Source organism: Rana temporaria, chromosome 5 (assembly GCF_905171775.1).
Source record: "Rana temporaria chromosome 5, aRanTem1.1, whole genome shotgun sequence".
Classification (NCBI taxonomy): domain Eukaryota; kingdom Metazoa; phylum Chordata; class Amphibia; order Anura; family Ranidae; genus Rana; species Rana temporaria.
The window spans coordinates 336,891,719-336,904,349 of record NC_053493.1 but is presented as its reverse complement, the minus strand read 5'-3'; the positions used below and the strand labels follow the sequence as shown (position 1 = coordinate 336,904,349).

Here is a 12,631-nt window from a genome sequence, read left to right as displayed (position 1 = left end):
TGGGACTGCCCGGTCGTGCAGGGATACTGGGAGGGGGTGGTGGAAAAAATTAATGCTGCTACTGGCCTCCGAGTGCCACTGGACTCCAAGATTCTCCTTCTTGGTATCACAGAGGGCGTGACACAGTCTACTCACGCTGGCTTGCTAATATTCTTTCTCTGCTTCTACGCTAGGAAAACACTGCTACGACAGTGGAAGCTGGCGAGCCCCCCAACGGTGGCTCAATGGCTTGCACTGGTGGACTCCGTTCTACCTCTATACAAACTGACCTACATGGGCCGCAAGTGCCCCCAAAAATTTGACAAAGTTTGGGGGACATGGGTGGCAGCTAGGGCACTGCCTGTTTGAGAATGCTCCTGTTTGCTCCGGGAATTCATAGTGCTTCTCCTTTCATCGTATGGAGGAGGCGCACTGCCCCCCCCCCCAGGGGGGTTGGGACATGACTCACCGTCCTGCAGCCTGACTGGCTGACCCTCACTCTACCCAGTGATTCAACTTAGACCCATTCAGATCTATCTCTGGTGTGTTGCCCTGTACCTGTTATGCTGAATGTATGTATGTGCTAATCCGTACAATGTCAAACCATGCTGTACCACAGTTTGCTGATTTATCTTTTGTTTTGTTTCTTTATTTTATTAATAAAACTTTTCTGTTAAAAATCTCCATAGGCGACGTTTAAAAAAATGCTATAGGTTGTATCTTTTGAGTTACAGAGGCGGTCTAGGGTTATAATTGCTCTCGCTCGAACGATCGCGGCGATAGCTCACTTGTGTGGTTTGAACACAGTTTTCATATGCGGGCGCTACTCACGTATGCATTCGCTTCTGCACGCGAGCTCGTCTGGACGGGGCGCTTTAAAAAAAACATTTTTTTGTTGTTTTTTTATTTATTTATTTTTTAATAATTTTTACACTAAAAAAATAAAATGGGTCACTTTTATTCCTATTACAAGGAATGTAAACATCCCTTGTAATAGAAAAAAGCATGACAGGTCCTCTTAAATATGAGGTCTGGGGGTCAAAAAGACCTCAGATCTCATATTTACACTGAAATGCCAAAAAAATTAAATGATTTGTCATTTGAAAAAATGACAACAAGAAAATGTGCCTTTTTAAGAAGCATGGGCGGAAGTGACGTTTTGACATCGCTTCCGCCTTGCTATGCAGACGGTTGGGGGCCATCTTGCCCTCACTTGTATCCCAGCCGAGTAAGAGACAGGACCCGATCGCCTCTGCCGACGGCTCCGGTAAGCAGCGGAGAGCGGCGGGGGGTCCCCTCTCCCGCCGCTGATCGGTGATCTGGCGGCGAATATGCCGCAGAGACCACCGTTATCGTTTAAAGGACCGCTCACAGGAAAGATGGATATCTCGGTTGTGGCAGCGGCTGACGTGTATATATACGTGAGCGGGTCCTTAAGTGGTTAATAGCCTTGTTAGTAGTTGGAGGAGAGTGCTTGTATTGTGTGAGCACCAGAAGATTATAGCTCCGTTTACATCTGCACATTTTAGGCAATTGTAAATTAGGTCCTTTGAAAAAAGACATGCTGCCGGATTTAAGGGGTTTTCACCAAACAAGTTATAGAGTTCAGTGGTAAAGCACATAAAACTTGTCTAAAACACACAATGCACTGATCGTGCAACACATCCAACATGCACAGATGTGAACAGGACCTCCTTTCTTTTCTTTTTTTTTTACCATAATTGTCAAATATTTTAAACCTTGGTGTATCTGCCATCAACTTTTCGAAAATATTTTTTAACGGTTCTCACTGATTTTTTTTCTTGAGATCTCGTGCATCATTCTGAATTTTATATCGCTCAATGAGATGTTAATTTTGTTTTATCTAATCAAGCTGTCTCCTTTCAGAAAATTAACAGGCGCATGCACTTCTCCAAGACAAAACACAGCAAGTTCAATGAGTCCGGGCAGCTGAGTGCTTTCTACCTTTTCTCTTGTGTATGGGGGACGAGCATCATTGTCTCGGTAAGTAAAACACTTGGATAACTATTTAGATAAAAAATATATATCCATAGTCTCGGTTTTATTGTAGAACTTAAGGCAAAAATAAAGGGAGTGTTATAATCCATGTAAGGTTAATTTTTGCCTTCTGTGTCCCATTGAGTAGATTTCCAGTCCCATAGACAAAGTAGGAAGTGAGAGAAAAACCCTCTAAAGTGAGGAAATCTCTGGTTGTCACCAGAACTAGTGTTTCCATTCGGAAGATTTCTTCTATTCCTGTTTTGGGGACAACCCAAAACTTTTACTTTCAGCAATAATGGTAAACGGAACTAATAGGGTGAATCTCCCTAACAGGAGCACAGACAGCAATACAAACATGACAGGGGTCCTAATACCTCATCATTCTATAAAAAAAAAAAATGTGCTACAGTTAGATCCCTATGTACAACTTGGTTAGGATTAACAGCTATTTAAAGGGGAGTTCCACCCACAATTTCACTTTTTAAATATAAATACCCCTGTAATACACAAGCTTAATGTATTCTAGTAAAGTTAGTCTGTAAACTAAGGTCCGTTTTGTTAGGTTGTTACAGCATTTAAATAGTTTATAATCTAGAAATAGACCGTGGCCATCTTAAGTGTGGGCATCATGAAGCCAGACTGTATGACTTCCTGGATTTCAGCTTTGCATATCTCGCACATGCTCAGTGCACAAGCAGTGTAATAGGTTTCAGTCAGGTTTGCAAGGACTACTGGGAAACATGATGCCTATCCCAGAAACCCTTGCAAATAGCCTAGGCAAAAAGGAGGAGGAAGTAATGAAGGACTACAAAATAAAGGTATTTACAAGCAACAAAATAAATAAAAATGGTCCATTCTGAACACTATGAGATTAGAGCATGCAGCACAGACAAACATAAAAAAATGGGTGGAACTCCACTTTAAAGCTATACAAAGACAATGTAGGGGCCCAGTTATAAAGCATCTGTATGACTAATAAACTATTCTAGTTTTTAATATTTTTATTATTATATAGGATTTATATAGCGCCAACAGTTTGCACAGCACTTTATAATATAAGATAGACAGTACAATTGCAATACAGTGCAATGCAGAAGGAATAGGACAGCCCTGCTCATGGAGCTTACAATCTAAGGGAGGGGGAGATGATATAAAACGTAATAGCTGCAGGGGGGTGATCTGATGGAGGTGACTCAGTTTATTTTTTATTTTTTTTAGATAGAGGTGCGGTAGGCATCCCGGAATTAATGAGTTTTCTATTATTATTATTAGAATAGAAAACTAATTTATTCAGGGAAGCCTACCCCACCTCCACCTAAAATTCCGTACTTGAGTCACTTCCATCGGATCATCCCCTGCAGCTATTACATTTTGTACCATCACCCCCTCCCTTTAGATTGTAAGCTCTACTTAGATTAATTTTCCAGCTAAGCAATATCCTTTATGGTTATTTTTGTTGCATTGTGTTTTTGAGATTGGTCCATTTGTTTCTGACCTTGGGTTGGACAACGTAAATGATGTGTGGATAAGCTTGGACTTATGCATGATACCACGTGGCTTCCTGGAAATTTTTAATGAACAAGGAAATTGTGTTCTTGTGTGCTAAACCATCTGCTTTTCTGACATTGGGGATCAAATTGCTCTCATAAGCAAACAATAAAGAAGGTCAGATGCAATGGAGAATCCACTCGGAGAATTGGCTCCAGTCATGCTGTATAAAAAATAAAACAATCTCGCTGTACTGAAAATGCAAAGTGTTGTCTGAATGGCGCTAGTGCTGAGCGGGCGACCTCTTGTGTTCATTAAGAAAAAATGCAGCCGATTGGTTTAGGACCAGGAAGTTGTGGTTCATCGCTGTAGTAGCAGTGCTTACTATTGTGATTTCCAGCTTCCAGGGAAATCCACAGGTAAGGCACATGCAATAATGTACAATGGACAAAGCTGAACCAATATAACTAAGAAAACCTTTGCTACTTCCCGCCCATATGATGTCATATGAGGTTGTGGCCTATGAGTGGAGATATCTGGATGATGCCTGTCGCTAGAGACATTACCCAGACACCTTTTTTTCTCAGCCAGAAATTCCCTACAATGTAGAAGCCATCCTAGCTCTCCCATGTGATTGGGTATCCGGATATCTGATCCAGTGGCGGTGGGTTACCACAGAGCTAGCCGAGGACCAGACTGTGACCTCAGGAGGCCGAAAGTGGTGTCACTAATTTTTTCACCTAGATAGCGGAATGTTTTGTGTATATATTAATTTTTTTTTTTTTGTCTTAATATTATGTAGCCAAACATCTGTATAAATGGGTGCATACAAATGGCCATTGAATTAATTCAAATTATAAGGCCCCCTTACACATGGGGTGGGCTCCATTGAAGTTCTCTTGCTCAGTGGGGAATCTGTCTGCTTGGAAGATGCATGACTGGTCTGTGTCCGCTTTGCTTATGCAGAGCGGACACAGACCCAGCCTGCTCTCCTCTGAGCGGTCCAATGTAAATGTGCCGCTTGTTCCAATCTGATCCGCCGGAGGGATAGGGAACGGATCCCCATCCATATGTTTTGAGCAGATAGGATTGGATGTCGGCGGGTGTCAAAGAACAGATGCCCTGATAAGAGACAGGAGGGTCCGCCTGCAAAATTGACAAGCGGACCCTATTGGCCCACCCGTGTGAAGGGGCCCTTAAGGAAACTTCAACCCAAAGCAGGTGTTGTAGCAATGTGTGGTTACTGACAGGTGGAGTAATATGCTGGCTTTTTATCATTGAGGACTCCAGTGATGATGTCATCCCCCAAATTTCTATTTCTGTGCAAATTCTTTTGTACGAACACATGATGGTGACATCATTCCAGGTTCATTCTACATCGTACACTGATATATTTATTATGGTTTGTATGAGAGATGCATCCTACTTGCATTGAGTATCTGAGACATAGTGGAAGCTTCAGCTCAGTGATACCCAATAAAAACTGGGGGAAATTATAGAAATCTGGGATACGCACGTGTAATGTGTAGGAGTGTAATGTGTAGTGTTCGTTTGCAAGGTTCTTTTGCACTTTGCATATAATATTGGTGAAAATGAAAGGGGAAATTCTTTTTAGCAAGGCTTACACTTATGTCAACAATGTAATCCGGACTGTTTTCTTAGCGTGTGCCATTAATCATCGAATAATATTGGCAAAGCAGTGCTGTGATGTCCTCTTCAGAATGAATAGATCTAACTCCCTGTCATTCTGCTAAACTGAAGAGCGTGCCGTGTTTGTGGCATTAGTTGCCATAGAGACCATTTCTGAACAGTAATGTTATTTTCAGCAAAATAGCTACCTGCACAACCACTAATTAGAATGTTTGGATACTGCTTTAATGATTAAAGAATGCAGCCTAATTTACTGCAAAAAATGTTTTGTGATGCTCAGTCAACATGTAACTGTGCCGTTATTGGTAATATTTCTTTATAGTTGTAATTATAGAGCTAATTGTTCTTGTCTGTTTAGGAGAATTATTTCGCAGATCCAACAAGTTTATGGAAAGGCTACCCGCACACCTACTTCCCGTAAGTAATTTTTTTTTTTTATGGTTTTAAAAGAAAAATGAAATTACATTTTAGTCCAGAGGGTTCTGGCCCCTTTGCTTTTTTTTAAAGAAACCTTCTAATCGGTGCAGTATCTTTACAGCCACTGTTGTTAGCCTTTTTTACAGCTTAACGCCTGTCCATGTTTATTTTGTAAAAAAAAAAAATATATATATATATATATATATATATATATATATATATATATATATATATATATATATATATATATATATATATATATATATATATATATATATATATATATATATATATATATATATATATATATATATATATATATATATATATATATATATATATATATATATATCATTTTTTTTTTTTTTGTGAGCTGGAGCTCAAAAACGATGCGGTAGCATTTTTGAGCGTTTTTTAATGTCTGGCGTTTTTACAGCTCTATTGCTGGAGCCATTTGCAGCTCAAAAACGCCTAAGTGGGAATGATGCCATAGAATAACATGGACAGGCGTTTTTAAGCTGTAAAAAACGCTCAGAAAAGTGGCTGTAAAAACGCCAGTGGAAATGAAGCCTTAGTGCTCAGCACTTTGGTAAAGGTAGAGTTATCACAAGCAGTACGTCCTTTCAATGAACACTTAAAGGATAAGTTCACTTTTGGAACATGTTGCATGTTTCACCTGTTTTTATGCTCTAGCATCTGCAGACCCCCCTATTAAAAACAGTGAGCTAGGGATCTTCTCCCCGCACCCGCTGTCACTATTTGAAAACGGCACAGCCGTACAGGGCTGCATTATTCATTCACAGTTCCTTTTGAATGCCTACAGGTACCCTAAGCCATTGCGGCTGGTGGCTTGTAGTCTTCGATGAGCTGCAAGTGCACTAGTAAGTGTCCTTGTAATCCATTGATCTTGTTGCTCTCGGGTAACTGCCTTACCCCAACAAGGTACGAGCAGACGCCTATCCTGAGACTCTGCAGGAGCTGGTGCAATGCTCTGCAGGCTCCTTAGGAAAAAAAATCAAACAAATGCACAAAGTGATTATATATATATATATATATATATATATATATATATATATATATATATATATATATATATATATATATATATATATAATTTTTTTTTTTTTTTAAGGCCAAGTTCATCGTTTGTTACACCCATATTTAGGTTGTATCATGTTCCTAAGCACCCCATCTTTCCCCATGACAGCATGTGGGGGTCTTCTCCCCCACAGCCCCTGTCGCATTTAAGATCGGCTTGACTGTGTGGGGCTGTACCCTCACAGCCGCATCATTCATTCACAGGGATAAACTTCTGCGACCATAGCAAATGGACCAGAGTTCTCAATGGAACACAAGTGCAGTAATCGGCGCACTTCTAGTCCATTAACACTTCCTTCAGCTTTCTAATGGAACATTTCTACAGAGGTACAAGTAGAATGCTGGAAGGAAGAGGGTGCAGGAGCCTGATTTTGCCCCCTGGATCCACTGATCATGGATGTAATGTTTTAGTGGCTCCTGGGCAAAATAAAAAGAATAAATGCGCAATTGTTTTTCTCCAAACATGTGCATGTATTACCTTTTTCCTTAAAGGTAGTTTTTAACTTTCCCCAAGCCTGAAAATATGCTGGCAGTAATCATCTTTTAGTAGTACAAATGGTTCACAAGCCAAGTCTAATGTTCCATATAACCTGTTTTTATGCCCATGCTATCAATGCATTGAATTCGGCTGCATATTCAGATGTTTGCTTTGAAATGTTGCCGTATCCTGCCATGGCTAATTTATGAAAACTAGTGCAGAAGAATAGTGGATGTATTCGTATAACACGCTGCTGTACCTTTTGGTTTATTTAACTGGCTGGAGAAAGTCGTCTTGGCTCCCATGAGCCACACCTCACCCTAGTTTTTATGAACGGCCCCACTTCATATTTAGGAGCAACAGCGAGTAAGTGCCTATGATAATGGGGTTTACCTAATTTAAACATTTGCTTTCTGTCCGTTGTATTTCTGTTTAAAATGTTAGTTATTTCCTTTTAGTACTAATCATTAAGCTGCTGTTTGTTTTTTGGGAGTAATACTCCCGAGCAGCAGATGGGAGACTTTGTTTCTACTATTAGGACTTTGTCTTGTTCAGTTAATTGTTAGGTTTCCTGTTTATGATAACAAAGATGTAATTGTAAAGTTTGAAAACCTTTTTTTTAAATAAAATGTGTCCTGAAGCAAGGCCACCCATGCCTGAGATAGGGCCGTCATTAGTGTAGGGACAATGTGGCTTCCTTACAAGTTGATATAAATATAGAAAGAAGGGTTCCAGCCCAACCTTATCAGGATAAACTATATTAACTGGGCAGTCTTTCTAACCTTTTTTCTTGATAGTGGTTAGCGGATGGCACTGGGGAGAGCCCACAGACATAAGATTAAACCTGGGCAGTTCAGATGAAGCCGGTCTCATATCTGTGTGCATGGTAAACAAAACACAGATGGAAGTTATTTTCTTACTCGTATTGCATGCCCTATTCCAGGACAATTTCACTAAATGTAACAGTCCTGGAATTGCTATGCTGTCCAGAATGGCTGCTTCTAGCAGAGGTTTCCAAGATGGTTATTTTTTGATGGATTCCCTTTAACCACTTCTTGTCCTCCCCCATTACAGTTTTACTGCTATATGACGGGGCTCCTGTGCAGAATCGCGTATATATGCGTGGTTCTTCACTTCCGTCTGCAGGGGGCATGCGGGCCGCTTCTGCTGTGAATATTCACAGAATGAGGATCTGCCTATTTAAACAAACTCTGACAGAGGGGGTAAGGTATGGACTCTGTTCCTGCAAAGCCGGGACTAGAATCCATCTCTTCCCCTAGCAAAAGCACCACACTGTTTACACCAAAAAAATGGTTAGGCACACAGTTAACAATTTCATCACCCTAGATGTTTAACCCCTTACCAGCCAGTGTCATTAGTACAGTGACATTGCATATTTTTAGCACTGATCACTATATTGGTGTCACTGGTTCCAGCAAAATGTCAAAGGTGTCAGTGTCTGATTGTCCGCTGCAACATCGCAGTCCCGCTATAAGTCGCTGCTTGCAGCCATTACTAGTATAAAAAACATGTAGCAGAATACATATTAGCCTAAATTCATGAAGATGCTTTTTTTCCCCCCAGAAAGTAAAAAATATTGTTTTTCTTTTCAAAATTGTCAGTCTGTTTATAGCACAAAAAATAAACGCAGAGGTGATCAAATACAAGCAAAAGAGCTCTATTTGGGGCGGGGGGGGTTACAATGTTATTTGGGTACAGTGTTGCATGACCGTGCAAATGTATTGTAGTGCCGTATTGCAAAAAAAATTGCCTGGTCATGAAGGGGGTAAATCTTCTGGAGGTCAAGTAGTTTAATGTACATCTGTCCTGAGAGAAAGCCACAGCCGGGCGCCCACACTTTCAATGCCGGCGCCGCAGAGAGGAGGGGGAGAGAAGCGAGGCTATGGGTGGCCGCATCGCTGGACCGTGGGACAGATGAGTGACTGTCTATTAAAATTCAGCAGCTACACTCTGCTTTAAGTTGGCTATATATTAGAAGATTTTGAGCAAAAAAATCTTTAAAAAATATGTACGGCAATTGAAAAATCCAAGAACTAAGCGATGTAGCAATGAGTAATCCCAGGAATCGAGCCATGAAAGAGGAACACCATTGTTCTCATCCAGGGGTGGGTGCTATATCTCTAGATCATATTAACCTCTAATAAGTTAAAACTGCTGATATTCATGACATATAAGCACCAGAAAGCGGCATCATGTATCTGCTGCTTCATTTAAATACTGGGTTGATCTGGTAATTCTTTGAGACTTCCGGGTGACCCTTTTGGCTCTTTACCATAATGGTATCCCTCACTGGCCATTGGGAATGTGAAGAAAGCCGGATGATTCAGACAAGCCTATCCAAACAGGCAACTATCCGGAAATGCTGAAGCTTTGCCTGATCGGACCAGCTTTGGCAAAGCGGATGATACTGAAAATGTTTGCAGGTTTGTGCAAACTACTCTTAGGCCCCTTTCACATTGGGGCGTTTTTCATGCGGTACAGCGCTAAAAATAGCGCTGCTATACCGCATGAAAAATCATGCCCCGTAGTGTTCAATGTGAAAGCCCGAAGGCTTTCACACTGAAGCGGTGCGCTAGCAGGAGCGCAACAAAAGTCCTGCTAGCCGCATCTTTACCGCGGTATAGGAGCGGTGTGTTCACCGCTCCTATACCGCGCCTTCCCATTGAAATCAATGGGAAAGCGCGGTAATACCGCCCTAGCGGGGGTTAAAACCTCACCGCTAGCGCCCGAATATCGCGGTAAACACAACGGTATAGCCGCGCTACAAATAGCGCGGCTATACCGTCACCGCGGCTCCACGCTGCAATGTGAAAGCAGCCTTAGATACCTGTCAGCAGCTTTAAAGGGGCAGGTGTTTTTGTTTTTTTAAATTGTAACTTAATTTAGCAAGTCCTGGCAACAAAAAGGTGTAATTTTGTTTTATGGGGTTGGCTTTTAGATACATTTTTAATTTCAGAATTTTTTTTGTAAAAATGTTACTGAAACTTATTTTTTTGTCTTTACCTTCTGTTACATTTGTATGGTCTTCTAGAGCCCTTGTTCACAGAATAGAACTGGCCATGGAGCACTAGGTCTCATGTATGTGACTGAAACAGATGTCTAGTATACTCAGGCGTTTGGGATGCATGGTCTATACATTTTGCCTTTTTGTACATTAACCTTTGTACGCAGGAGTAAAAGCAAAGCTCAAACTGTCACGCCGATCTTTGTATAACCTTTATACCTAAAAGTGGAGTGCAGAAAACCTAGATTCCAGCTGACCACCTTCCTTTGCAGAATGACAATACTTTGTATTACAGTATACTGCACAAAAGTTTTCTCTGTCCTGTTTTACACGCTTTTGTATTCATAATTGAAATTTAAATATCTTTTTAATGGTTTTTATTTGCAGATTCCAGATGAAGTTTTTCTATATTTCACAACTGGCCTACTGGTTCCATGCCTTCCCTGAACTTTATTTCCAGAAAACAAAGAAGGTAAATTAGACTGTTTTTCTTATCGTTAAGAATCAGGCCTAGTACACGTGATGAGACAGTCAGATGAAAAATACCACTTGCGGAGCGACCGTCCGATCTGATCATTCGTACACAACTTTTGAGAGTCGATCACAACAGTTCATGCTAAAATATCCGAAGAGACATCCATGAAAATGTTTCTCGTATGGTACCAGATCAAACGATTTTCGTGTAATTGGTATGGTATTTGTGTGAAAAAAACGTGTGACCGACCAAGACCACACATGCTCGGAAATGAAAGAATGCACAATACATGACATCACTTATATACATTATAGTGCATTGCTAAATGTAAAGTGAATAAACGCCCAAAATAATAAAATACCAGGCAGAGATATGAATTCAATACAAAAAGGTTATTTGCATATATGGAACTAAAGTAAAACACAATTATTTTATTTGTTTTTTGCCATTAAATATCAAAACAGGTAACACAAATATAGTGCAAAAAAATACAGTATTCATAGCCCTTGGTACCACAGGACAACTATTTGTGTGCTCCACAAATCTGACCTTTATGGAAGAGTGGCAAGAAAAAAGTCACTGCTGAAAGAAAGCCATAAAAAGTCACATTTGCAGTTTGCGAGGGGCCATGTGGGGGGACACAGCAAACATGTGAAAGAAGGTGCTCTGGTCAGGTGAGACCAAAATTTAACTTTTTGCTCTAAAAGCAAAACGATATGTGTGGCGGAAAACCAACATTGCACATTACCCCGAACACACCATCCCCACCGTGAAACATAGTGGTGACAGCATTATGTTGTGGGGATGCTTTTCTTCAGGGACAGGGAAGCTGAATACAAATGCATTCCACACGTTTCAGATATTTGTAAAAAAAAAAAAATTGAAAATCATTTATAGTTTTCCTTCCACTTCACAATTATGTGTCACTTGATCTATCACATAAAAGCCCAATAAAATACATTTACGTTTTTGGTTGTAACATGACAAAATGTAGAACATTTCAAGAGGTGTGAATACTTTTTCAAGACACTGTATATAGTCCTGCAAATGATGGAAACACAGAATCGGTAACCCAATAAATAGATCACTTTGAAAAATACTGTATATACTCAAGTATAAGCCAATCCGAATAGAAGCCGAGGCACCTAATTTTACCACAAATAACTGGGGAAACATATTGACTTGAGTATAAGCCTAGGGTGTCCATCTGCATGCCTCACTGTGCCCATGCCTATACTGACGTTTAACATGGGAGTCTATGGAAGGGGTGCCCGGCTTTGAAAAATCGATGCTCCCTGGTCGTAGGTCCCCCAGACAACAAACTTTGCACACTTATAGAGGGAAAAATGGGGCTGCATGTGTGCCAAGTTCCGGGTCTAGGGGACCTAGGACCGACCAGTAGCGGGTCCCCAAAATCACCAGAGAAATGACCGTTTAACATAAGTCTATGAAAGGGGTGCCCGGCTTTGAAAAAATCGGTGCTCCCCGGCCGTAGGTTCCCCGAACAACAATCTTTGCACACTTGTAGAGGAAGAGTGGGGATACATGTGTGCCAAGTTTGGGGTCCAGGGGACCTATGGCCAGCCGGTACTGGGTCCCCAAAATCCAGGAGATCAGGCACAAAAAGGTGACTCAAGTATAAGCCGAGGGGGGCATTTTCATCACAAAAAAATGTGCTGAAAAACTCTGCTTATACTCAAGTATATACGGTAAGTCCCAAGAAAATTTTAGCCAGATTCCCATGCGAAGAAGTAACAAATCCAAAGATTCAACGATCATTGTGATCCACCACCAAAACATATAGTCAACTCACTTACCAGAAAATATGGACTTGTATACTATTAGTATTGAGTCAGAAAAGCTGTTGAAAGATCTCCTCCATCTTTCCAATATGGCCCAATCACACCATAGGAGGTGTTGCAGGTCTCCCAACTCTACAGATCCAGGTAGGGGGTCACCACCCTCTCAGAGTAAACTCCTGCCTCATGGATACATGTACAGGAATACCAAGCATCTGCAC

At 40.8% G+C, this 12,631-nt stretch overlaps 1 protein-coding gene across 1 annotated transcript in view; it reads left to right on the top strand.

The window, feature by feature from the left end:
• Positions 1–12,631, top strand: part of TRAM1 (translocation associated membrane protein 1) — a 65,021-nt gene that overhangs the window by 35,612 nt on the left and 16,778 nt on the right. The window contains exons 4-6 of the mRNA XM_040354391.1: positions 1,867–1,983; positions 5,477–5,535; positions 10,524–10,608. Of these exons, the coding sequence (XP_040210325.1) occupies positions 1,867–1,983; positions 5,477–5,535; positions 10,524–10,608 (261 nt within the window). The remainder of the gene's footprint in view (positions 1–1,866; positions 1,984–5,476; positions 5,536–10,523; positions 10,609–12,631) is intronic.